This window comes from Fringilla coelebs (genome assembly GCF_963513975.1).
Source record: "Fringilla coelebs genome assembly, chromosome: 1".
Taxonomy (NCBI): Eukaryota; Metazoa; Chordata; class Aves; order Passeriformes; family Fringillidae; genus Fringilla; species Fringilla coelebs.
In genome coordinates, this window is record NC_140028.1 from 12,234,276 (window position 1) to 12,261,899 (window position 27,624).

At 38.8% G+C, this 27,624-nt stretch overlaps 1 protein-coding gene across 1 annotated transcript; it reads left to right on the plus strand.

The window, feature by feature from the left end:
- The first annotated feature begins 10 nt into the window (after nucleotides 1-10).
- WASHC5 (WASH complex subunit 5) lies at nucleotides 11-26,065 on the plus strand. Its single transcript, XM_084220727.1, has 29 exons — nucleotides 11-113; nucleotides 946-1,246; nucleotides 3,736-3,881; nucleotides 4,933-5,017; nucleotides 5,290-5,390; nucleotides 6,302-6,494; nucleotides 7,046-7,198; nucleotides 9,693-9,806; nucleotides 10,895-11,066; nucleotides 11,853-11,980; nucleotides 12,292-12,421; nucleotides 13,246-13,358; nucleotides 13,994-14,160; nucleotides 14,797-14,872; nucleotides 15,595-15,705; nucleotides 15,820-15,960; nucleotides 17,374-17,454; nucleotides 18,119-18,220; nucleotides 18,809-18,988; nucleotides 19,397-19,521; nucleotides 19,906-20,068; nucleotides 20,773-20,875; nucleotides 20,986-21,065; nucleotides 22,383-22,486; nucleotides 22,944-23,073; nucleotides 23,181-23,277; nucleotides 23,680-23,833; nucleotides 24,460-24,547; nucleotides 25,625-26,065. Exons 2-29 carry the CDS (start codon nucleotides 1,061-1,063, stop codon nucleotides 25,679-25,681), a joined length of 3,480 nt encoding a protein of 1,159 aa, XP_084076853.1. The 5' UTR covers nucleotides 11-113; nucleotides 946-1,060; the 3' UTR covers nucleotides 25,682-26,065.
- The last annotated feature ends 1,559 nt before the right edge of the window (nucleotides 26,066-27,624 follow it).

Genomic DNA, 27,624 nt, shown 5'->3' on the forward strand with positions numbered 1-27,624 from the left:
CTTCTGTGCCCGCCGCCGCTGCTGTCCCTGCCCGCAGGCGCTGCCGGAACAAGATGAGCGCACCGGGCGCCGGCGGGAGCCGCTGAGGGAGCGGGGCCGCCCGGGTGCAAACTGTGAGTTCGGCGGCGGCGGAGGGAACGAGAGACGGGACGGGACAGGTCCGGACCGGACCGGACCGGGTTCGGAGTCTGTCCGGCCGCTGCCGGTCTGGGGCCCGCTGTGCGCCCTGTGGAGCAGAGCTTGCCGCGGCACTGGGGACCTGGGAGGGCTCCGGACGCTCGTTCTGGGTCAGAACTGTCTTGGGACAGCTCACTGTCATCTTAAATTTATCTCAGTGGTTCGGAAAGTGTTTGCTGAAGTCAAGACTGATCATAACTTCACGTAAATGTTTCTGAAGCATAGACCCTTATTTTTGGTGGTGCACGCCATGTCCCGCAGGAAACGTAGGAACAAATAAAACTGAGCAGGAAGCGCAAGCACAGCATGGAAGGTCGTCCTTCAGTAATAAATGAAGGAACGGAGCTGTGTCATTTCCATTTGCTATGAAATTTTTCCTTATTGCTAAAACCCATTATGATCACTTTGGTTGTATTTTTAAAGGGGCTCTTAAAAACACATTTTGTGACGTGGTTTTGCTTTCCTTGGGCCCAGTCTCCTCCCCTGGTCATAACTGCTTCACTATTTGTGACTGTTTCATTCTTCAGTAGTGTTCTTCAGCTGTTCTCCAAAAGATCACACTTCCCCTGCCTGCTCACACAGGTCATTTCTCGAACTCAGTGTACATGCTGAAAATTAATTCTGTGCATTTCTTTCATTTTACAAAGCTGTGGATAATTTAGATTTCATAATTTGAAAGATTGGAGAGTATGCTTAAATATCCACAAATTAAACTATCAAAAACATGAATATAAATCACTCTGGATGTGTGTGGGTTTGTTTTTGCAGGTTATTAATGGCGCACCTGGTTTCTTCGTCAGCTCTTTTGCTTCCAGTAACCTAAAGAGTAAGGATCAGAATCAGACTGCAGGACTTCTGCTGCTCTGTCACATCCAGCTCCACCATGGTGGATTTTCTGGCTGAAAACAACCTCTGTGGTCAGGCAATTCTTCGGATTGTTTCCTGTGGAAATGCCATCATTGCAGAACTTCTGAGACTTTCTGAATTTATTCCTGGTGTTTTCAGACTAAAGGACAAGGCTGATCAGCAGAAGTACGGAGATATCATATTTGATTTCAGTTATTTCAAGGTAAATCCTCATATTGTTCAACTTCTCCTTAAAGCATTGCTGTCCCACATGAGGATGTTTTGGGTTGTGAAACAGCCATTCCTGACTATTGTGTTTATTACTACTGCATCTTCCAAAATGTTTGATGGGTTATCTGGCCTGTGAATTTTGATAGATACCAATTATATAAAATGTGAGGATAGGATTCTGGGGAGGCGTTAGTAGTAGTGGTGGTAGTAATTTCTGCAGGAGCACTAAATTAAACTTCCTCCAGCAGGTTCTGAGCCTGCATGGTTGGTTGTTTTCCTTCAGAGCAGTGCCTTGGGCAGTATGCCCATCTTTCTTCTCTTAATCAGTAGCTTATTCTTTGCAGCCATGAAAACTGCTTTCTGCTTTCCTGTCTGACAGTGCTGTGATTGTTCTTCCTCTGGACTTGTCACATGCACTGAATAAATAAATAAATAAGTCAAGGAGAAGTGCCCATGGAAAGCCCTTCTTTCTCTTTTAGAATTAAGCTTACAGTACTAAGTTCTCTCTGTCATTTTCCAGCATGATTAAGAAGGAACAACAGAGACTATCTAATCAGACTTTATTTGGACTGTACAATACAAGAAATGGTAATAGTAAAGCAAGGGAGGCACTTCTAAAATTAAATTCAATTGCACTGTGAAGCTTAGATACTGCAAATCCAGAGCACAGATGGTTTCACAGTTACCTTTAGATCTAAGTGCTTGGTAGAAGTCTTTTTTTTTTTTTTAAACACCAATTACTTGAAAATTTAAAAGCGATACCTGTAATTGGTAAGAAATACACTAATCCTTAAAGCCTCAGTATTTTTGAATGTTAAGAGAGCATAAGTGTGCTGTTCTTCAATGTTAAAACCAAATAAATCCATAGAAGTCATACTGATAAAGCAGAAATTAGAGAATTTATAGATATTTTTACTGCAAATGCACCCCTTCTGTAGACATGTCTTGGTTTGAAAAGACAGGTCTGTGCTAAGGAATGCAGAAGCCTCCCCTAAAATGGAAAATGTAAACCACCTCCCTCTGAATTGTTATAAATTTGAAATTAAGGGGAACTCTCAGGCAAAGATACGGGAGCAGGAATAACAGTTCTTTATTAGGGAAGAAAATAAAAATAAAATAGACAATGCAGTAAAACAAAACAACACTGACAGAGTCAGAATACAACCTGACACCCTCTGGGTCAGGGTGTTGGTAGCAGTCCAGTTGGAATGGTGGCTGCAGTCCTCCTGGAGGGTCAGGTGTGGTTCTGCTGGTGCAGGGATCCTGCAGAAGGGTGTAGTCTTCCTCTGAAGATCCAGTGGAAGAGGCAGCTGCTCCTCTGGGAATCCAATGGAACGGCTGCCCTGGTGTCCCAAAATACCAGATTATATTCAGGTAGGAATGCTTGGCTCCTCCCCCTGAGTGGAGCATCTCAGAATGGGATGCTGTAGTTTTTATCAGCCATACAGTGATACTCCCTGCACATAAACAGCAGATGTCTCCCCAGAGGGGGGGATTGTTTTGTGGAAGAGATAAAGAAAACTGCCCAATTAACAGAAGATAACTGCCATCTAACAGATGGCAAATAGAATACACATTGCTGTGCAATCTAGGAAAATGCATAATTCTTAGAATTTCTTAATGAGGAGAGATTTGAGATTTCAAAAGTTGAAACTATTTACTGTGTCCATTTGAACTTCAGTGGCAGTTTGGCACCTGCTTTTATCCTTTATTTTATGTAGATATTTAGCACAGAAAGAGAAGCAGAAGAGTATTTTTTAAAACTCAAATTGTCAACCGGGTATTTTCAATTAAATTTTAATAATATTTCCAATTAAACTTTATTTTCATTTAGTTGGTGATGGTAAGATTGCATGGTGCTTATGAGAAATATGACAGTGGTAAAGGGTTAGAAAAGTTGTACTATTGCTTTAAGGAAGTCAGGTCCTTCATCCCAACTCTTTTTGCCCCATGATCATTAATGACCAAGTTTCTGCATTAATTCAGGAGATGAGTGCTGAGCTAGATGGAGAATCTGTGGAAAAAAACATGTCAAATATTTTCATGTCAAATATTTTGAATATATGAGAAATTACTAAGCTTTGTGACCCCTCGATGCTATGGTTTTTATCTGAGAAATCAACCAGAAGAAATGTGTAAAGGAAAAAATTCCATCAGGGAGATAGCACTACAGAAAGCACCCAGTGCCTTCCGATGTATTGGGGCTTTACTGAAAGCATTGGCTAGTCTTTTCCATTGGTTACATTGGATAAATCATATTTAAAGTCATTGCAGATTGTAACAATGTGTAAAACTCATCTTTATGGAATCAATATTTAACCATAAAGTAGGTTACAAAGCTACAATCCTTGTTTTGGTAAGAAATGGTAACTCTGGCTTGCACATGGGGGTGGTTGTACATGGTCTGTACAAAGAACAAAACAGAAATTTCTCTGTAGAGAAGTCAAGTATTATCTCTAAAGGTGAGTTTCTGTTTTTCAGGGGCCTGAGACATGTGAAGGCAAACTGGAAGCCAAACCTGAGTTACTGGATTTAGATGAAGAATTTCGTGAAAACAACATTGAAATTTTGACAAGATTTTATTTGGCTTTTCAGAGTGTACATAAATACATTGTAGATTTAAACAGGTATGGTATCTTAAATACATATGGATTTCAAAGACCAGATTACTGTTTTGTCTTATTGATGAGAAGCTTTTTCCTTAGAGACCCAATATACTCCTTGTTGAAGCATATTCATGTGCACCAGCAAACCTGGGTTGCTGGAGTGAACACTAACTTTTACTCCAACAGTTCCCTACCAGGTTAATATCTGACTTGAAAACATTTACCCTCTCTACCTCAATTTCTCAATTGTAAATTTGAGTTAGTTTTTCTTTATCTTAGAGATTGTCCTGAAGATTTATTTTTTTAATAAAAGAAGAATCCATATTATTAAGCTAATTTTTTTTGGTCTTACAAAACAGAATATCAGATAGTTTGGGGCTTTTTTTAACTTTAATTGGCATTATTTTCTTGAACTTAATTTTTCAGTGAAGTTGCCATATTCATACACTATTCTAAAGTTTGCTGCTCTGATATGTAAAAAACAAAACTAAAACTTCATGAAATGCTCTAAGAAAAAGTTACTGAGAATCTTAAACATGAGAGTTGGTTTTCTTATTGATGTTATATGAAAGGATCAAATGTTTGATATTACTTTTAGGTAGTGTTGCTGGAAAATCCTTTAATAGGTATAAATCTTATGTTAATTCAGGTGAACATACACTATTTCTAGCTCTACCTTCCAAACTGCAATTAAGATCAGTTTATGGTATTTCCAGGAGGCATACTTAGGTTACTTGAAAATATGGCAGTTCTACTACATTATTGCATGGCAGCCTTCCCAGGCTGTATCCATCCATAGGAGGATGAGCTGTAAGCTGCCAGGTATCTTCCAGTGTCTTTCACATACACTATCAGGATATGGAAGGAAACTTTTGCTAACTGGTTGGCACTAGCTAGGGGTTCCAATCTCTCTTTTTTAGGAGAGCCTGTCTTCTTCTTTGTCTGAAGAATACCATGCTGCTTGTTCTAGGGAAATGTTTTGATTCATCTGTTGGCTTTCAGAGAAAATGTCACTGAGTTTTAGTTTGAGAGCAAAATAGTCAATGACCAAAGTTTTTGTCATGATTCCTAGATACTTAGATGACCTCAATGAAGGAATTTACATTCAGCAAACATTAGAAACCGTCCTCCTTAATGAAGATGGAAAACAGCTTCTAGTGAGTATTGACTAGTTTTGTAATAGTAGAAAATTACCCCACTCAGTAAGAGCCAAACTAGACAAAAATTTAAGCTTACCAAATGTGTGGAAGTGCTGTGACTCACTTCAAGGAGGACAAAGAGCAAAAATCCTCATCCTGCCACTTTTCATGTTGTGTTGAATACGTAGCTGACATTGGGTTAGTTTGTGAATGCATGTTTTTGCTTTAGATGTTGCTGCAAAACCATGTTTATGTGATTTTCTTTCTTCATTCTATCTCTTTCCAAACAGTGTGAAGCCCTGTATTTATATGGAGTCATGCTACTGGTCATTGACCAGAAGATTGAAGGAGAAGTCAGAGAAAGAATGTTGGTTTCCTACTACCGATACAGGTTGTGTATATAGGTGTAGAGAAGCAATCAAGGCTGAGATGTGTGACCTGCAGTATGTTCAGTAACCTAGGTCATTGAATTAAGATAAATGGAAATGTTGACACCTTTTTCATCAACTGACTTTATACAGATAATTCAGCAGAGCTCTCTGAATATTAGTAGAACTCCTTGCTTTAGCTTTTAGCTGTGTTTGCAAGTTCAGCTGCAAAATAAGCAATAGATTTTTCATTCTGTTACAACAGACATTTGAAGTCCACAAATAAACTTTCAGCTAAAGCTTTTGGGCTGCAAGTGCCAGCTATGAAAGTGTCACAGGTTGCCAAACGTGCAAGGAAACTTTCTGCAAAGTCCTGACGATCTAGGTTACAAATGTATTGCAAGTCAGACTTCTTGTAGCACTTTATTAGGTAAATCAGTAACAAGTTTTACAGGGTAGGTTCTCAGCATCAAGGTATAACAGCTGGGGTTTTAAAGGGTATCAGTGCAAATCCTTCCACACATAAAGCGATGTTTTGACTATGTTTATGCCTCCCAGTATATAATGAGAGGGTCTTTAACTCTGGAATGCAGAAGTGAATTGACAAGGGGAATTCAGAAATGGGGAGAAAGAAAATTATTTTTTTTTTAAAGGGGAAAAAAAGGAACAAATTCTTCTCTGAATATAAAGCTCCTTCTTTCTGTTCCTGAGTTTAATTTTCTGTTTGTGTTTTTTTGCTTATCTGGAATTTCAGTATGGACATTCATCAGTGTCCTTTAACATGATATCAATGGAATAAACAATCAAAAGCCTCCTTTAGACTTAAGTATTTGTTAATTTTCTTGTGAGAAGGGTGTGGTCACAAGGGGTGGGAGAAAAGGAAATTACTAGGTCATACAGCTCATATTTTTGTTCCTCTTTTTTTGTGAAACAGTGCAGCCCGATCCTCTGCTGACTCCAATTTAGATGATGTTTGTAAATTGCTTCGAAGCACTGGATACTCGAGCCAGCCTGGAGCTAAAAGACCTCCAAACTACCCCGAGAGTTACTTCAGCAGGGTTCCCATAAGTGAAACGTTCATTAGCATGGTTATCGGCCGCTTGCGGTCAGATGACATTTACAACCAGGTAAGTCACCCTGAGATAAAAGAGGGCTTTAAAGGGGAGCATCAAATTGATTCTTAGGTCAATTAGTCATGAAGTACAGAAAAAAAATAAATTACAGAGGTTGTAGGGACTCTTGAGGTCAGCTAGTGTGACTTGGCTCAAGCACAGTCAGTTGGAGCAGGTTGCACTGGGCTATATCCAGTTGGATTTTGAGTATCTCCAGAGGTACAAACCACAGAACCTCTCTGGGCAATCTGCTGCAGTGCTTGGTCAGCCTTGCAGTAAAAAGCACCATTTTTGTTTAATGTCTTATGATTGGACATGTCCTACTTGACTCCTTTACGCATAGTAAAATCTTACTGTAGCCTGTTAAAAGTAGCATACAGTCGACTTTTACACTCTGGAAATACATCTGGTAAATATGCTGTATGACTAGGCATGTCCAGCTTACCTAAATAAACTTCTTGCCCTGTAGTATCTATACACTGCACTCTTTAATGTGTCCCATAATATTTGCAGGTGCTTTATGATGCACTGTGTTATGTTCAGCTTTGTTTTGTTATTTTTTCCAGGTTTCAGCATATCCATTACCAGAACACCGCAGTACTGCCCTGGCTACTCAGGCTGCTATGCTCTATGTGATACTGTATTTTGACCCTTCTATTCTTCACACTCAGCAAGCAAAAATGAGAGAGATTGTGGATAAATACTTTCCAGATAATTGGGTAAAAATTAATTCTGTTTTAAAACCGTTCCCTGGATTTAATGTTATAAGAACAATTGAAATTATTTTTACAGTATGTGTTATAGAAATGTAATAATAACCAAAAACTAGAACAGATGCTTCTCTGTGGAAATTTTACTTTGTTCAGAAGGAAGCAGTCCAAGTCAAACACTCTGGATAAGCATGGAAGGCTGTCCTTTGAAAGTGTAATTTATTGTCTTAAATGCTTCAGTCAGCTATAATCTAATACCATCAAGATTAGTAAGTCCCAGGAAAATGTGTGATGGAAGGCATTTTAGGCATCTTCTAGTCCAGCCTTCTCCTCAAAGCAGGGTTGACTTGTAAGCTAAATCAAGCTGCTCAGGCCTTGCCCAGTTAACTTTGGAAATGTCTAAGGTGAAGACTCTGCAGCCTCTATGGACACCTGTGGCTGTGCTTCATCATTCTTGTGGTGAAGAATTTCTTCTTCTGTACCACTGGAATTTCCTTTGTTATAGCTTGTGGCTCTTGCTTCTTGTCTTTTCACTGTGGACCTCTGAGGTGGGTCTGGCTGTGTCTTAATTATAACTTCCCTTTAGGCAGTGGAAGACCACAGTCAGATCCTTTGACATCTTTCCTCCAACTTAAGCAAACCCTGTTCTTACATACTGGGTCCCCACAGGTGTGTTGGTGGCCTCCTGTTCACTTCATTTCAGTTTGTGCATGTCTGTCTCATATTGAGGAGCCCAAATTTGGGTCCATTTCTCTCAATAAGACCCCATGAGAGCTGACTAGAAGAAAAGATTCCCTTTCCCCAATCTGCTGGCTGCAGTCTGTCATAGTCCAGTGTCTGATTTTTCTTTGTTGTCATAAGGCTACGTGTCTGATTCATGTTTGGTTTGTCCAGCAGGACACTTAAGTCCTTTTCTGCAGAATTGTGACACAGGCAGCCAGTTGTGTTGTTGCAAGGGTTTGGGTTTATCCCAAGTACAGGACTTTATTTGTCATTTCTGACCTTCATGTGGTTTCTGCTGGTGAATTCTACCAGCATGTCAAGAATGCTGTAGAGGGCAGTCTTAGTCCCCAACAAATCATCCCATACTGATGTTCTTTGAAAACTTGTTTAAGTATTAGCTTTGTGCTGTTGTCCAAATCACATAGAAGCTAAAGCTGTCACTACGTGTGCTTCTATAGACCTTTTCAGGTGCAGTAATTAAAATGGAATTACTGTGTTTCAGTACTGAGATTTAGGATTTCCAACCAGAACCCCTAGTCTGCAAAAACTGCTGTTGAAATAGGCTGGCATATAAGAAGGGAGTCCCTAGGTTGTCTATATCAAAGGGAATCAGACTTAACAAAGAAACTGTACATTAATTGTGTATCTCTGTTGGTTTCAAGTTGTATTCTTCTGTACCATAAGGGAAGCAGGTAGGGAAGAAACTAGGCAGCAATAGCTGGCTATTTCAGTAGACATTAGAATCCCTCTGTTTTTGGAGAACTACAAGCTTATTTTTAGAAATGACAACTTGACACTGCAGATTTTTTGATTATGCCAGCATTTTTATTAACTTGAGTTCGTAGCACAAATTGATATTTTTAGACAACACCTATCTTCTTGTGGTCAGGTATGGATAAGTGAGCTGTGTAATACAAAATACTTGACTCCTGATTTCAAATTATTCTTAGCAGCTAAGTGTAGCCTTTTGAGGAACTGTCATCTACAGGAAATAATGAGCTTCACTTCAACAATATGAGAGAGATCCTCATATCAGCACACCTGAGTCCCATTTGCCTTTACTTGACACTGCCAGAAGAGCTCAAAGGCTGACAGTGTCCCCCTGATGTGATCATGCCTGTATGGAGGAATATTGGAGCATCAGTGTGACAAAGCTCAAATTCCCACAGCTCTGTACATCCTTCATCTGTCAGTAAACCAAGTCTTCCATTTTCAATCAATTATCTTACAAATACTCACAGTTCTGTATTTTTAATCATGCTTAAACTTGTGCAAGGAGTCTGAAATCAGTTTCTCTTTGCTCCTCAAAAATCATACTATTTAATCATAATTTCTTTCTGTTGTGTCACTGTGAAGGATGCATTACAGCTTAATTTGGTCCTTTGGGCATCCTCAGAGTGAGATTAGTTCATCTCATTTTGCCCTCCCTATCATAGGTTTTTTTCCCCAATTGCTTTTATTAATCTTCTTTAGAGCATCATGGAAATGAAAAATCAGTCATTAATTAATGGAGAAAAAAACTGAGTATCATATATAGTGACTGAAAGAAATGTCATCTTGTTTTCAGAACTAAGCTTCTAATTAATTGTGTGCCTTTTGTTTCAAAGTCGTCTTCTTGCTTTCCAAAGGTGGTACACCAAAAAGTACTGCTACCAAAAAAGCTCAGTTATCTCTTATTTATACCCACAGCATATCCCTTTCTGTCATATTGCTAAATGCAAACTTTGTCTTTTTCTTAATAATAACATAAATACAACTTCTTTTCTGCTTCCAATTTTAGGTCATTAGCATTTACATGGGAATCACTGTCAATCTGGCAGAAGCATGGGAACCCTACAAAGCTGCTAAAACTGCCCTCAACTACACACTGGATCTTTCAAATGTCAAAGAGCAGGTACATAAGCCAGCATTAAGTATTTTTTGCAAGATGCAAGATGTGTGGGCATCTGAAGTATATGGCCTCAATAATGCATAGGTCCTTTCTTCCTGCCTACAATGTATGTACTATATTGTATGGCAAACTTAGGGAATATGAGTAGAAAGTTTTCCTTCATTTTTAGATAGAACTCAATAAATAATAAGTGTGGAAGGGGCTCACAGCTGGTCTGTGAGTCAGAAGGGGTTAGTGAAAGAGAGGAACTGATAAGAGTTGCCTTTGCTCCTGAAAGAAGCTTTACCAAGGCCATCAGCCTGGAAACAAAGGAGAGAGAGAGAGATAAACATGGGGCAGGGTACCTTGCTCCAATGAATATTATGTTCCTTTATTCTGACCAATGAAGAAGTACAAACTTTGTGAAAGAGTATAAAAAGACAGCATGCTGTAAAATAAATATAGAGAAGCCTTCTTAAATACAGTGTGTTCTTCAGTTTGTTATGACCATCTCAACAGCAACAAATAAATATCTCCATCCTATGATAGATTTTTATTGTTGTTCTTTCCCATTAGGCAATAAAATATTAGTACCATTTTTTAGGAAAATTCCTAGAGAGTATGTAAGTGGATATGTAAAAAGTCTGCATTTTTGAAACATTATGCTTCCTGTGTAGCCTGGACTCTGTAACTACTTCCTGTGGGAACATGTGTGCTATGTGTGCAGGCTGTTTTCTGATATAGGAAAACTGCTTATCAAAGTCTTCACTCAGTTCTATGTGTCTGCTTTTAGCTTCTGGGTCTCTTTGGGTCATTCTAGAGTTTTATTCCTAAGGGTTTTCACCCTGACCACCTATGAGAAATACTTACGCAGCACCTACTTCTTGTCTTTCTCACTTTACTTTGAGAGCTATTTAAATGTTAGACAAGTATTGCCTTGCTTTTATCTTGCATCCTTTGCCACGCACTTGCAGTGTATAATATTGCCTACTAGTAATGATAATAATTTTTATAGCACTTTTTCTTAACTGTGTGCCCATTAAGTTCTCAGGACCATGGTGCATTCCAGTTGAGGCAAGGATTTTATTGATGCAGGCTTTGTGTGTTTCAAGGCCAGCAGATACGCTGCAGTCATGGAGCGAGTGCACACGCAGGTGCAGCAGTTCCTCAAGGAGGGCTGTCTGAGGGAAGAGCTGGTGCTGGACAACATTCCCAGGCTGCTGAATTGTCTGCGAGACTGCAACGTGGCAATCCGCTGGCTGATGCTGCACACTGCAGACACCAGTAAGACACTGCTGAGCTCTCAGTCCTGCTCCACTGGGGCTTCACTTTGGGCCCAGGGGGAAGTTCAGTTCTGCTCCTGCTGAAGTCAGCAGTTTCCCCTGCTGTTTGGAGGAGATTGTTGAGCTGTTGTTTTGCAAATAGTCTCCTAAAGCTTTGTCCTCCGTTCTTGTGAGCTGAACACAAGCACAAAAATTAGTAGAAGTCATGATTTTGTTGAATAATATTCTGCAGAAAAACATCATTCTGAAAGTTTTACCTGGCTCCAAAAAGAAAGCAGTGGCCAACCTCTTAATATGTTAGTAATTAACAGGTTGAATCTAAGGTTTTTGTTCTGTTGAACTGAAATTCAGCTGAAACTGTTGAGTAATGTCTCTCATGTGAGTTTGGGTGTGTAAACTGACTTATTTAGACATTCCCTTATTTGAATGCTTGTGCTGTCTTTGAGGCTCCTTGATATGCAAGAGGGTTTCTGTTAACAGCTCCGTACAATTTTTGTAATGGTTTTAGAAATACTGATCTCAGGGCTTCTTGATCAGGGGGACTAAATTCACATTTAGTTTCAGAAGCCTGCAGAAGTTTTAAGATGGCTGAAGCACCATGGAAACCTTAATTATATTCTATTCAAAGGAAGAGTTACTCCATGTAAATGGATAACAAGGGGGGATTTACATACCAGAGCAAAATGTTTTTGCCTTCAAGCTATTAAAAAAGAATGTATTTGCAAAGATTGAAAAGTTTGGCCAAATTCTGTGTAACAGTGGAGAAATGTTGTCTTTCCGTTTTCAGCTTGTGATCCAAATAACAAACGTCTCCGCCAGATAAAGGATCAAATTTTAACAGACTCAAGGTACAATTCCAGGATCCTTTTCCAGCTTCTTCTGGATACAGCTCAATTTGAATTCATTTTAAAAGAGGTAATGTGCTGCTAACCAGAGTCTTCTAAGATCTCTAATATGAAAAATTCACTGGGTATTTTTAAAAGTGACTAAAAATCTAAAATCTGCATTGTACTGTTCTATAAAATTCACTAAACTTCTGTCACTGTATGTCCATCACACTGTCTGTATTGCTTAATATTTTAATTTTGTTTTTTAATATTCTGGCAAGATCTTGAAGTTATGTAGTAATCACTTAGTCAATTCCATCTGTTTTCAGTATTTTATTTCATCTATTGTAATATGCCTCCTTGCCAGTTTTGTAAACCAAATGCTTTGGGTTTCAGTAGATGTTCAAGCAGATGCTGTCAGAAAAACAAGCAAAATGGGAGAACTATAAAAAAGAGGGATCTGAAAGAATGACTGAGCTTGCTGATGTCTTCTCAGGAGTTAAACCTCTTACTAGAGTGGAGAAAAATGGTAATTATTAAAAATTATACTGTGGGGGGGAAAAAAGTTATTTCAATTTATATTTCTAAAGTGATACCAAAATAAAACACATTATTCTAATAGTGATAATATAGGAGCAATTTTCGTGTCCCTCAGCTGCCAAAGAGGTCTCTATCTCTTGTCTTGTTTAGGTTTTCAGCACATATTTCATATGTAAGCAATATTTAGGTACTTAATATTTAGATGGCTCTATTTTTAAAACTATTTTTCATTCCTTTATTTAGATATGCCAGTTAAAACTATAAAATATCAATTCCCTTCTGTATATGTAACGGATCTCACATTACCATATATACAAAGGAGTGAGAAAACCATGCCCATTAAATTTAGTGATGGTTTAACCTCTTCCCTAATTCTTTCCCTGGCTGGAACCTGGATTTCAATTGTCTCAGTATTTTTCAAAAGAAGAAAACCTTCTTTTACTTGTCCTCTTCACTGAGTGGTATTCTCCAAGATCTCTAATGACTTTAAAAGTCAAATCTGTGCTTCTTTCCAAATCCTTGCACTGTTTTTTGAAACACCTACTATTTTCTCTAGAACTGGTGGAAATAAGATTTTTTAATGCCCATTTATATTGATAGGTGTTTTTAATGTTGCATGTGCAATTTACCTGAGCATTTGCCACTTTACAAGTGTACATGTTGAAAGACTATAAATGTACCAGTGAAATAAGAACTTGTAGAAATAATCTCCTGTGCGTATAGTTTGTTTGTTTTGACTAGCAGGTTCCCTGTATTTTTGGTGTCTATCATACATGCAGAGATTTCTTTCATTTTTTCTTAATCCTTTCATAGAAAATCTCCAGGCTTGGTTCAGAGAAATCTCCAAGCAAATAATGTCTCTGAACTATGATGATTCCACTGCAGCAGGCAGAAAAACTGTGCAGCTAATACAGGCTTTGGAAGAGGTATGGCAAAGATATTTTGAGATAAATGACCTTGTCCTTCTGGAACAGCAGCATTTTTTACACATGTAGTAACTTCTGATAGCAGAGATGCAAAACAGATCTGCCTTTTAACAACTGTTGAAATCTATTAGATCTTTGCTTTTAGATATCTACAGTAAACAGGTGTTTTGTATAAACCTTGGTATTGTAAAATAAGGGATATAGTATGAAAGGTATGCTACCTGTAGCTGAGGGTTTGTAGGTTTTTTCAAAGACATTAATTCAGTATTTAACATTATTTGGCAATATTACTCATTTTTAGAAGTGCTGAAAATAAATTAATTTGAAACTAGAAAGGGTGATCTGAGAGGCAAAATTAAAAAAAAAATCTGCATTTTTTCTGTGTGTGCTTCTTCTATTTCTAGGATATAAAAGAGTATTTAGAATGGCGTTTCACAGTACACTTCCTTTAATTACTTTGTGAAATTTATTGTTAATACACTCTATAACAGGCCAGGATTTAAGTGTCTTACTGCTGCTAGCATCCAGAAGTGTCAGTTTACTGATTCTGTTTGTAGTGCTGTCTTTAAAAATGAATAGGAAACAACAAAAAAGAGTCCTTTTATGAGGTTTTTTTTGTTTGTTTTTAAATACAGGTCCAAGAGTTTCACCAGCTGGAAAGTAACCTGCAAGTTTGCCAGTTTCTGGCTGACACCCGCAAGTTTCTCCATCAGATGATCCGAACTATCAACATTAAAGAAGAGGTCCTGATCACCATGCAGATAGTTGGTGATCTTTCTTATGCTTGGCAATTAATCGACAGGTACGTTAGCAGGACCTTTTTCTTCCAGTCAGTGACCATTTGTAAAGCTTGTGGGAAATCACATGCAGAAATGTTATTAAGGCTATCAACACTCCAATTTAAAAGCAGTCTTGAAGCATTGTTCTGTGAATTGTTGAGTATACTGAGTTATAATCAGCTTGAATAGGAATTAACATCCATCCTTCTCAGGTTGTTAACTGCAGGTTAAATGGTAGTGTAACTTTTTACTGTCTATCCTGTTCTAAGTATAACAGCTTTGTTAATGTCCTGTCTCCATCCTTTAGTCTTATTAAGTGTTCTCCAAAATACTGGAGTTCATTTTTCTATTAAAAACAAATGAGGAAAGACTAATGCTCAAGAACTCTGTTTCCATGGTGGGGTTTTGCTGAGCTGCTGCTTCACTGCTGTGGCTGATAACACTCCCTGTTGCTTCATCTTTTGTCCCACCTCCCCTTTTTCCTACAGGGTTTTTTTAACCAGTATCTCTTCAGACCTAAATCCCCCTTTAGTGAAGTTTGTTAGTGATCTCCTGTGCCATTTACACATTACACTGTTGCTGTTGACATACAATTAAACAGTTGAAAATAACAGTTCCAGGAGAAGAAGCTGATTTGTTTTGTTTGTTTCCTACACCAGCTTTACATCTATTATGCAAGACAGCATAAGAGTCAGTCCATCTATGGTAACTAAACTCAGAGCCACCTTCCTAAAGGTAAGTATGATCAACAGTAAATGTACTTGAACACTGCAGGTCAGTTCAAGCAGTTTGTTTAAAAGGCCTTAAACTCTGAAATCAGTTAAGACTTCCTTTTACCAGCATCTTCTATGTCTAGTTTTTTTAGACAGTATTGAATTAACTCAAGGTTAGTTTTTAGGAAAATAAAACCAAATTATGCATGTTTTTATAATGCAACAATTGTGTTCCTGCTGTTAAGCAAATACATCTTGTTGTCCATTCTCTACTTATTACAGCTATTTTCTGGAGGCATTGGTGGACAGATGGGATCTTCTGCATATGGATCAGAGCAGGCTGAAGGAATTTTAAGAGTTATGTTCTCTGTTCCCTTTGTCTTTCGATGAAGCTCTGGCTGCAGATGAAAATATCATCTGCAGAAATAAGAATGGGGGTTAGTGTGAGTGAGAATATAAAATTACAACTGAAATGTCCCATGCAGCTGTTAAGATGTTAACAGTCTTAGGGAAGGTAACCTGATGAACTTCTTTGGAAGTCTTTGGACTTCTTTGGACTTAAGACTTGGACTTCTTTGACTTTTAACAATTTTTTTTTTCTCTTGTAAAGCCTAGTATAACTCTGCTCCTTAGGAAGAATCTAGGACTTTAGGTTGTAGGATAAGAGGCTGAGCAAGAGAATTCAAGCATATAATTTTCCTCAGAAAAACAAATGTGAAGTTAAAGTGTTAACTTTATCTCTAGCTTGCTTCTGCTCTTGATTTGCCACTCCTCCGTATCAATCAAGCAAACAGTCCCGACCTCCTCAGTGTGTCCCAGTATTACTCTGGAGAGCTGGTTTCCTATGTGAGAAAGGTGGGTGCTCGTAAGGCATAATTGCTTTGTTCTCTAATTATTTTTTCTTAATTGAGGATTATTTTCTTAAAGAGAATATGCTGACTGTGGGTGTTTCTTCTCTCATTTACAAAGGTTCTACAGATAATTCCAGAAAGCATGTTTACATCTCTTCTCAAAATCATAAAGCTCCAGACTCATGATATTATCGAAGTGCCTACTCGCCTTGATAAGGACAAGCTACGAGATTATGCTCAGCTGGGACCACGATATGAGGTGCAGTTAAAACAGGGAATTCTGAAAAAGCAAACCTTCTAGGTGGCCAACTTTAACATAAGTTTAAATCTGTACATCTCCATAGAGTTACAGTTTAACAGTGAATTTAGATTTGTTGACTTAAAGTTAAAACTGATGGGTGTTATTGTGAACATACCTTAAGTTTCACAAGGACAGATGAGTAACTTTTGAGGTTCTGTTTGTAGAAGTTTAAATTTTTGGTCTTGTAGAGAAGGAGAGGAAAAAAATCTAAATAAATTTATAAGTGAGCATAAGTATATATTTATTTATTGGAGAGGATGGAACCTTGAAAACCTGAGTCTGAAACGAAGCCCTCCACATTTGGCATTCTTGTTCCAAGAGGAGAAGGTCAAAGACTGATTAAGCCAGCAAGGTTAAGCTTTTTGCTGTTCTCAAATGAGGAGAGGATGGAGGCACATTGATTTGACCAGATAAAGCTGCTGTTGCTCATTTTGTCTCTGGTTTTTCTTCTGCATTGTAACCAGTCTGGAAGAGTGAGCAAACATTAAAATTACGCGGTTTTATTTTCAGTAGAGGAATCTGTGACACAAAAAACCTGAGCAGATCAGTAAATCTTTCCCCCAGAGAATCTAATAATCAGTTAAGATCCCAGCTTTTCCAGCTTTGGAGATTTTGCCCAAGTGCTCACTTGTTAGGTGTTTTCTGCAAACAAGCAGTGATCTCTGATTAAGCTGATGTTCAGTCCTGAACATTAGGTTTAAACTCCCCCATGAGACTTTTTAAAGTGAGTCTGGCTTGTGTGTGGGTGGGAGTGAAGGAGATGGCAGTGTTCAGTAATGTTTCATTTTGAGACAGTGAAAGGAAAGCAGATTATACTAAAGCTGTTTATATTTCCAGTTTCTGTTGAACTGTAGATGTGAAGTGTCTTCTCTATTGTGTAAACACCTGAAAGGCAGAAGACTGTCTGAACTCTGAGCATAAGGATAATAATAATTGTAAATAATGGTAAAACTTCAAGTGAATGTGCTACCATATTGTATCAGTGGAAATACTGAGGTGGACTCACGGTGGCAGCAGGCTTTATTATAGAATAACTCCTGTGAGCTGTGTTCCCAGCCTGCTCAAAGGTACCAGCTCAGAGTTTTGCCCATAATATTTGTGCACACAAGATATGGCTGGTCTTCCCTTCTCTAATCCCTCTGAAGCCTCTGAGAGGTACCTGTTCTTTCCTACTGCTAATACACTTCTATTTATCTGACTAAAAGAAAGGTAATTTTATAAGTAAGTCTAGAACAAGATGTAAAGTTGAAAGTATATCAGTGCAATTTATTTAAATCTAAAATAGGAAGCTACCACTGGGAAACATGGAATTTTTTTTGAGTAATTATTTACATCCCTTGAATCACTTCAGTGAATTTTTTTCTGTTACAGGTTGCCAAGCTAACCCATGCAATTTCAATCTTCACTGAAGGTATCCTCATGATGAAAACTACCTTAGTTGGTATCATCAAGGTAATGATCCTTTTCAATAGGAAAAGGTTATTTGGTGGCAGTTAGTACTTTAGCACAGATTTCAGCACAATATATGAGACCTCAAGGAAAAATAAAAAGGCAAGAAAATATAAGTTTGCATACAAATTTTCAAACAGTGATGCCTAAACTGGCGGCCAGATAAGAACTATATTTTTTTCAGGTTCCTAGGAACCCACAGTCCCCATTGTTAATAGATTCATCCACTGTACTTGGTGATCATTGGAGGTTTTTCCTGCTGGAAAGCTTTTCTAAAGAGCTGTTTCTTCCATTGCTGTAATCTGTCCTGCAATTTTACATTAAGTCTACATTGATACCTCTTTGAGAACTAGAAGCAAGTATTCTTGAAGAAACATAAACTTCTTAATGCATACTGGCTTTTTAGAATTGTACAACATTCTCAGTGGATCATGAACAAAATTTGAATCTGGGAACTACAAACCTTTGCCTTGAACTTAACATACTTCTACTAGAGAAGAAATTCTTTCATTTTTTATTCTTTGAACAAGCTCTGGTGGTTAAGTGCATCTGTTAACAGTGCTTTCCTGTTTATCAAAAGTATTTCATATCTTCCTTGCTAAAAAATAAATCCTTTATATTTTTTATACCTTTCTGACTTTAAAGGAAAAGTGTTTATTCTACTTAGGTGGACCCAAAACAGTTACTAGAGGATGGAATAAGGAAGGAGCTGGTAAAACGGGTGGCCCTGGCTCTTCACAGGGGACTCATCTTTAATCCTAGAGCCAAGGTTGGTTTCAATTTTTTATGTGTCTTGGGTGTGCAGGGACCTCTTTTATTATACTGCCTTCTAAAAAATAATTTATGCTTTTATGTGCAGATTTTCTTTTTATGTAAAAACATTTGAACTACTGAAGGTTATTTAGAATTCTTTATTTGATATTCAAATGAGTTTATAAACTGCCCAGAGTACATAAAATTTAAAAACATACTTTTATTCTATTCCAAACTGTCCTGTCAATTCTGAATTCACAGTACTGCCTTTGTCTGTGATGACTGACAGGTCACATAAGCCAAGTAAGCATAGACAGGAAATGATAAAATAAGGAGTGACTCCAGATTTTGTCCAGATTGCTGAATCTCCTAGATCAATCAATAGTACCACTGAAGGCAAAAATAAATACAAAAAGTGGGAGGAAAAAATATTTAGTAAGAATTAATTCAGATATCAAACTTCGATAAATTTCTTTTCGGATCTGGCTGCACCACAGTGAAATCCTCTAGAGGTTGTTCTATAAGGGTATTTGGAAGCCTTTTACATTTTCTTTGAATTCTACATGTTCACAGTTCTGGTTTTATCTTTTTGTTTTGTCTCCAGCCAAGTGAACTCATGCCCAAACTGAAAGAAATGGCAGCTACAATGGATGGGTTCCATCGATCATTTGAATATATCCAGGATTATGTCAACATATATGGTTTAAAAATTTGGCAAGAGGAAGTGTCTCGTATTATTAACTACAACGTGGAGCAGGAGTGCAATAACTTCTTGAGAACAAAGGTGCTACTCAAACTCAAAAATAGCAAATACATTGATAAATATCTTTAGAGGTGGCTGTTAGAGCCTGTGACTGATGGAGCATGTGTACCCATTGTTCATACCACTGTGACTTCAACTGAATGTGCTAACTACTGAGTAAAAATCTACCCCCAGCTTATTCTGAAATGTTGCAGCATCTCTCCTGCATTCTTTGTACATAAAAGGAAAGTACCCAAAATAGAATATTTTAGTATAATTTCATGAGATTCATTCTTCTCTTTGCTTTATTCTGTTTTCTGTTCTGCTATGTGTAATTTACAATATTGTGTTACAGTGTGCTCCTTTTAAATCGAACAAAAGGAAAATTTCTAAGCAAATTAAAAAGGTGCAATGGGAACACTACAAATTACTTTAAAAATTATTTTTCAGATTCAAGACTGGCAAAGTATATACCAGTCTACTCATATTCCTATACCAAAATTCACACCTGTGGATGAATCTGTAACATTTATTGGTCGTCTTTGCAGAGAAATCCTGAGGATCACAGACCCAAAGTAAGTACTTGGTGTCACCATGCATTGGATAGCTCCAATTCCACCATACACATACCAAAATACAAGAGAGAGTTTTTCCTTAGCTGTCATATCTTTATCTAAAACCAGATTTACTCAGTCCATCCTGTACACTTTAAAGGTTAGTCTAGAAAAGTGGTGATTTTAGTCTAAGAAGGAAAACAGTGTGTTAAACAAATGGAGGAGAGAGAAATCAGGAACAGGTAACAGAACACTGGTGGAGATAGGAATAGCTAAACATCACCAGAAGTACTTGGAGAGTCTTTCTCAGTCTTCCTCATCTAAGAAAGGTAACTCATTACTGAGAGTATCACAGGAACTGTCTGCAGCTTTTTCTGAAGTTGTTTGCTGATTTTTTTCCCTCAGAATCACGTGTTACATTGACCAGATGAACACCTGGTATGATATCAAAACTCATCAGGAAGTAACCAATAGTCGTCTCTTCTCAGAGATCCAAGATACTTTGGGTACCTTTGGTCTCAATGGCTTGGACAGGCTGCTGTGTTTCATGATTGTAAAGGAGCTGCAGGTAATTTCTGAACTTCAGTTTCTCAAGGCCACAATGCTTTATTGTTTAATAATGAAATAAAAAAAATCTGTTAATTACTGAAAGGATAAAATTAAAAGCATTTGAAAAATGGTTGTTCAGCTGCAAAAGTGAAAATTTCAGTTACAGATAAAATTATGGAAGTTGGTGCTCTTAAGTAAATGGTGCTGTGTAATTCCAGGTTGTGTGGGGAAGCTTTCTGAAGGTGTACACTGTGTGTGTACTTAAAAGCTGATTTCAGGTCATCTTCTATTTTTCTGTCTAGATATCAACAAAGATTGTTTGGGTCTACCATGATACATAAGGTGTCAATTCTGTGAAATTACTGTTTCCTTAGTACCTGTTATGTGAAACCAAGTTTTTTGGTTTCCTGAGAAGAATCTAGTTCTAGCCTGGTTAGAGATTTTAAGGAAAATAAGTATCAACAAACACAGTTCTTCCTGAAAATTGAATTATTACTTGTGCATAGTGGATATATACTGACAAGGGGGATCTTCTTAATGTCCTAACATTGATTAACATAACTCCAAAAAGCAAAAATTGTAACTACAGAATTCCTCGACTCTTCGTTTATGGAAGTAGTCTTCCCCTGCTGTCAAAAAATTATTATGGCTCCAGTGCCATCAAGATTAATCATGGAGTGCATGTGTGATAATTTTATTTACTTATTTCTTTCTTTTATTTAGAATTTCCTCAGCATGTTTCAGAAAAATATATTGCGTGACAGGTCAGTGCAAGATACCTTAAAAGCACTTATGAGTGCTGTCAGTCCCCTCAAAGGAATCATAGGTAAGTGCTTACTGGTTAGGATGGAAAAAAGCATCTGTCTTTGTACATTTGCATTTATTTCTCTTCTTTCTTGTTCTTTTTTTAACGCCTCACCCTTCTTCTTTTCTCAGCAAATTCAAACAAGGTTTATTCTGCAGCAATTGCAAAAACACAGAAGGTCTGGACAGCTTATTTAGACTCCATAATGAAGGTAGGTTCACGCAGCTTACTGTTAGTCAGAATTCATTCAAGGCTCTTTGGTTATATTGGCCCCTCCGTTCAGGAGGGACATGGAGGGCCTGGAGCATGTCCAGAAAAGGGCAACAGAGCTGGTGAAGGGTCTAGAGGGTAAGTCCTGTGAGGAGCAGCTAAGGGAGGTTGGGGTGTTTAGCCTGGAGAAAAGGAGGCTCAGAGGGGACCTTGCCACTCTACAACTCTGAAAGGAGACTGTAGCCAGGTGAAGGTTGGCCTCTTCTCCCAGGTAACAGTGACAGGACAAGAGGACATCGCCTCAAACTGCACCAGGGGACGTGCAGGTTGGATATCAGGAGGAATTTCTTCATAGAAAAAGTTGTTAAATATTGAAACAGGCTGCCCAGGGAAGTGTGGAGTCACTGTCAAGTGTTTAAGGACAGACTGGATGTGTTACTCAGTGCCAGGATTAGTTCACAAGGTGGTGTTTGGTCATTAGTTGGACTCAATGATCTCAAGAGTCTCTTCCAATCTTAATGGTTCTGTGATTCTGTGATATTTTAATCTGCCTATTTTACTATGTTATACTATATTGAATTGGAATTATGTAGCATCACAAGTGAAGCAGGCTTGGGTTTGCAAGAGCTCCTGAGCTTCATTTGTGTGTGCATCTCACACTCCCCAAAGTGCTTAGCACTGAGATTCATAAGAAATCATTCACCAAAAGCAGAGTGTGGCACTAGGGATCTGATCTGAGCAGACTAAGTTAGTGTTCAGCTCTGGAGCCTCCTCACAGTGCCTTGTGACCATGATATACCCAAGGATAAAGTTTGGAGCAGGAGCATTTGCCAGACCTGCCTTGCCACAGAAGGCATTGTACTGTGCTGGAGATTTAAACAAGCTGTCCCACTATCTTGGCTCTTTATCTTGTCTCTGTAATGATATATTGGGACCAGCATTTCTCAGAGTGCTGTGGATGTTTGTGTTACTGGAGTGAAGACGAAAGGCCAGGGAAGGAGAAGGTTGACTGCAATAAGTCTCTCTGATGTTTTCTTCTCCTGCTATGCTGACCCTAGGATATACAGAGAGGTGGGAAGCGGAGTACAGGCATTTTCACTGACCAATGAAAAGCAAGTAACTGGGGTTTTACACCTGGAACCTTTTTTGTGCCCTTTTCCCTTGGCCTCTACCTGCGACCAGGAACTGTGTAAACTTCAAGCACTGTGACAACATCTCTGCTCCAAGTGCACTGTGCAGTTGGGGTCAGTCTTTGGCTCCACTCTTTCTTCATTGCATTCAGTATAACACACCACCCTTTTTGTGTTTGTGTCAACAGGTTGGTCAGATGCAGATTTTAAGACGACAGATTACCAATGAATTAAATTATTCCTGCAGGTTTGACTCCAAGCATTTGGCTGCTGCTTTGGAAAATCTCAATAAGTAAGCAAAATGTGCTGAAGAGCTGCTTGTATCACTGTGATGTAATTGTTATCAGCCTAGCAATCCTTAAAATCTAAATTACAGCAAAAGGTGGCATCTGATTTGTGTGCAGGTTTTTATTGATCAGTATTTGAATTTTAACCCAGCAAAAACGTTAAAAATAAATACTTGGCAAGTAACCACTTTGAACATGCTGTTTCTAGTAGCTTTTGGTTATACTGGTTCTGAACTCATATTTAGATGAGAAAAAAGAACAGAATATGTGTGGTGCTGATTTTGAATCAAATATGATGTTTGTAAAAAGACACTCCAGAAAAGGTGTTTTACTCTTGATTGTGGCTATGTAGAGTTTTTTTGTATCTTTGAAATTTTTATATTAGTATGACGTGTGGCATCATGTAAGATTTATTCAGGGATAATTTAAAAAATTATTTAATATAATCTGTTTTCCTTTTAGAGCAATACTGGCTGACATTGAAGCACATTATCAGAACCCATTACTACCTTATCCTAAAGAAGACAACACTCTTTTATATGAAATCACAGCTTATCTGGAAGCTGCTGGCATTCACAATCCATTAAATAAGGTCAGGCACACATTCTGGTGTTTGGTGCAGTTTGCTTTTTCTATTTTTTTCTTAACTGAGAAAAAAAAATGTAGAAGACCTGTACTACTCTTTGTTTTTTCCCTCAGATCTACATAACAACAAAACGTCTGCCATATTTTCCCACCGTCAACTTCCTATTCCTCATTTCCCAGTTTCCCAAACTTCAGTACAACAGAAATTTAGGTAATGTGTAAGTTGCTGTTTGTCTAAATCTAATTAAAACCTATGTGAAATTATCTGTAGAGAAGATAGTAAAATTACCTGCATAGAAAATACACAGTTCCTGACTTTATGAGTTCAGTTCAGACAGTTTTGTTATACTATTTAAGCCAAATACAGTAGGGTAGGAAACAGAATCCAGACTCCTGGGTTTCTCATTCTGTCCTATACCTCAGTTAATATAATTAAGCCATTCACCATGGAAGACATGCAGTTGTTACATTAGTTTTGGACTTTTTTTGTGTGGGCAAGCAGAAGGGGAGACAGCAAAAAAAGCCATGAAGAGTACATTACCTAAGTTAGCCTGTGCTATCAGAACATGTTCTGGTTTATAAACATGTATTGTTTTGGGTTTTTTCTGTGCAGGAGTGGTGTGCAAGCGGCCAGCTGATCAAATTGACTGGCTTCCTTTGGTTCTGGGGCTCCTTACCCTGTTGAAACAGTTTCACTCAAGATACACAGAACAATTTTTGGTTCTGATTGGTCAGTTTATTCGTTCAACAATGGAGCAGTGCACAAGGTATCCATGTTTTACTTTTTACCCAAGTATCACCTCTGTGAAGAGGACTTCAGCAGTGAAAAAGCACTGCTTTTTCAGTATTTTTGTTCTAGCAGAGGATAGTTGACATTTGCAGTCTTTTGGTACTTGAAGGAATCTTATAAAAAAGGTGGAGAGGGTCTTTTTACATGGGCAGACAGGGACGGGAAAAGGAAGAATAATTTAAACTAAAAGAGGGGGTACACTGAGATTAATGTTAGGAGGAAATTCTTTCCCCTCAGGGTAGGGAGGCACTGGAATGGGTTTCACAGAGAAATGGTGGATGCTCCATGCCTGCAGGTGTTCAAGGCCAGGTTGGATGGGGCCCTGAGAAAACTGGTCCAGTGGAAATTGTCCCTGCCCATGACAGGGCTGTTGTAACTCCATGATCTTTAAGGTTCCTTCCAGCTCAAACCATTCCATGATTGCATTAGACAATAACAACAATTTTTACTAAATACAAGATTAAAATACTATTTCTATTTATAATGGAATCACATGACACCTAGTGGAAAGGGTGTTATTTGAAGGCTGGCATTTTCAGGTAATTTAATCCAAGTAACTGGTTGATTAGTGAGAGTGTGATCTCCCTGGTGGTTTAATTTTAGCCAGAAGATTCCAGAAATGCCTGCTGATGTAGTGAGTGCCCTCATGTTCCTGGAAGATTACATTCGATACACCAGGTTACCAAGAAAGGTAAGAAAGAATTCCATGTCTCTAAATATGCCCCTAAACACCCCAACCATTTTCCCTGAAAAAAGGAGCAGGGAATGTGTGCTCCCACGCCATTTTAGCCAATGAAGGGATCTGGCCAGGGAGACACTGCCCACGCCTTCCATTTGTACTACAAATGAGCCAACTTAAAAAAAAACAACTCAGGGTCCTGCTGATGCAGAAGCAGCCCTGGTTTGTAGAGTTCAATCCCATTACTACAGGAATAAATAGATGAATACTAATAAATAAAGGATTTCACTTCTGTGCTAATTTCAAACAAGTCTGCTAAATTTAATCTTCGTTGTATAATGCTGGGGGCTATTGGGAAGGCAAGAAATAAAATAGAAGTTCCAAGATATTTCCAAGTAATACTAAACTTAGCAGTATTCTAAATACAGGGCAAACAGCTAATTAGAAAGTCCAAATTTTGGTGAAACACTGTATCCAGTCTTTCCTTCACTTCCTGCCAAAGCCTGATTTCCCAGGCAGCTTCCTTGTCTCACATGCAAGGGAAATGCTAAAAATCGACTTGTTTCATGTTTACTTTGACTTTGTTTCATGTTTAAATGCAACTTAACTACATTTGAAGATTAGATATTATTTATATATAGTATTCAAAATAAGTCATAATCCTGATTGCTATATATAGGCTGTACCTCTGTGGTTCTTGAAAAAGCATTCAATAGCCATTTCCCAGCTAATAGTCAGGATGAAGAGAGTGAGATTCTTCCAGTCTCCTCTTCCCAGCCCACAGTTCTGTGTGGTGGAAGGTCCCTGTGTCAGTCCTGCAGCTGTAGGTGATGCTGTGTGGAGCCCAGCAGAGAGCTCAGCAGCATTCCTCCAGTCCTACTCTGTCCCTGTGCTCCTGGCATCTCCTCAGAGCCCTGGCTGGGCTGTTCCTTCCTTGCTTTGAGCACATCCAGGAGCACATCCTGATGCCAGGGTGGCTCAGGTCAGCAGTGTGTGTGCTCGAGTCATGGGTCAGATATGCTGTTAATGGATGAACGGACAACAAATGGAAAATGCAAATGTCCCACTGTGCCTTCCTTTGTCCCTCAGGTTGTTGAAGCACACGTGCCAAGCTTCATTTTTGATGAATTCAGAACTGTTCTATGAATATGGAGAGGGACCAAGGCTTTTCTCCAAACCTGAAATGAGGCTTTTCTCCAAACCTGAAATGAGGAGTTGGGGCCTGAGGATGAGGCAAGTACAGCTGTTCAGAGCTGTGTCTTTTCTTTGCTTCAAGGCAGTGCCTACAGCTGTCTCTGTGAAATGTAACCATCAGCACTAGTCTATATAACCCTTGTTTAAATCTTGGCATGATACACAGCGTGTATCTCCTCTAAACAGTGTACAGTTTGTACTGCACATTATAAATGCTGCATGTAATTCTTTATGTATAAATCATTTAGGTTTTTTGTTCTGAAGAACTATCTGTGTAAGTTTGACTTTTGTATCAGAAATGAACAGTGAAATTGGAAATAAAGGTGTTGGATAGTTTGCCAAGACTGATGATTCCAAATACAATTTTCTTTTTAAAAGAACCAGGAGTGAGAATGCATGTATAGTGTAAAGAGGTTTGATGTCTGCCTGTGTGCTACAAACAGTTAGTGTAATTCTGTAGAGGACATAAAATAATTAAATATTTACAGCTGAAAAGTCCTGTTAGGCTAAATAAAGGCACAAATATTAATGTAACTGTAACATTTCTAATGTTGGGAACAAGATGCTTAGTCACATAATTTTCACTCATGGTACATGAAATGTCCCAGCCTTAAGGGGAAGGGAGCACCCAAGATTCACAGATGCTCGTGGTCAAAAGGAATGACAGAAGTAAGAGGGTCCACGAAAACTCACAAAGTTTTATTAGTAAATTACACATTTGGCTTGGAAATTGATATGTTAGTCCCTGACCTCCTACCTAAGCACACAGCAGTGGGGCTTGAAAAGGAGTGGGATGAAAGGGATGGAGAAAGAGAGATGGATTAGAGGGAGGGGGAGAGAGAGAGAGAGAGAGAGGAAGAAAGAGAGAAAAAGCGATGACCAGTCCTGGCTTCAGCACCGATCCAGCTGATGGGGTGTCCTTGGGTGCACACCCAGGCTTTGTGGGGGTACTTTTTTATAGATAAGTTTTTCCCACCCTAGAGATAACTTTCTTGACTGCCTTGTGCTTATCTCCATGAGCTAGAACAAGGACATTTGTCTCAGGCATCACTTTCCTTCCTCCTATGGCCCCTTTTCCAGCCACAACAGTCCTTGGCTGTTATTACAATAATCCTTGACTGGCTCAGCTTTTAGAGTTTGCTACATACACAAGCCCCCTTATCTTCCAAGCTTCCACAGTATGAAACATTTTACACCTGGCTTAATTATCATGCATGGGGCTGCTGTGGAATTGGCAGCAGGGGATGTTACCCTATCATAGGGACAGCCTGGTGATTATCAGACTGAAACAGAGGAGGCAGAGGCCACAGCTAAAGGGAAAGTCCCATGTTGGGGGGCTGTCCAGCCCACGCTCCTGCTTAGAGCAGGGCAGCTGGCACAGGATGGTCAGGGCCACAGCCAGTTGAGTTTTGAGTATTCCTGGGATGGAGGCTCCACAGTGTCTCTGAGTAAACTGCCCAGGTGTTTGACCACCTAAACAGAGAAAGAAGTTTTTTCTTATGTTCAAATGGCATTTCAAGTGTCTCAGTTCTTCCCCATTGGCTCCTGTCACTGTGCACCACTGACTGTAACTGACTGTCGCTCTTCTTTCTCCTTCCATCCATTGAATATTTGTCCACACGAATAAGATCCCTTTTAGCCTCCTCTTCTGCAGGCTGAGCAGTCCCAGCTCTCTCAGTCTCTCCTCGTATGACAAGGGCTTCAAGCTGTTAATCATCTCCATGGCCCTTCAATCTGTCCTTGTCTGTCTTAGTGGGGAATTCAGCTCTGAACTCAGCACCCAGATGTCTCTTGCCAGGGCTGAGCCAACAGAAGGCTCATCTCTCCCTCACCTGCTAGCAGATGTGCCAGCAGCTCTACCCAATGCAGCCCAACTGGTGCAGGAGTGAACTGAC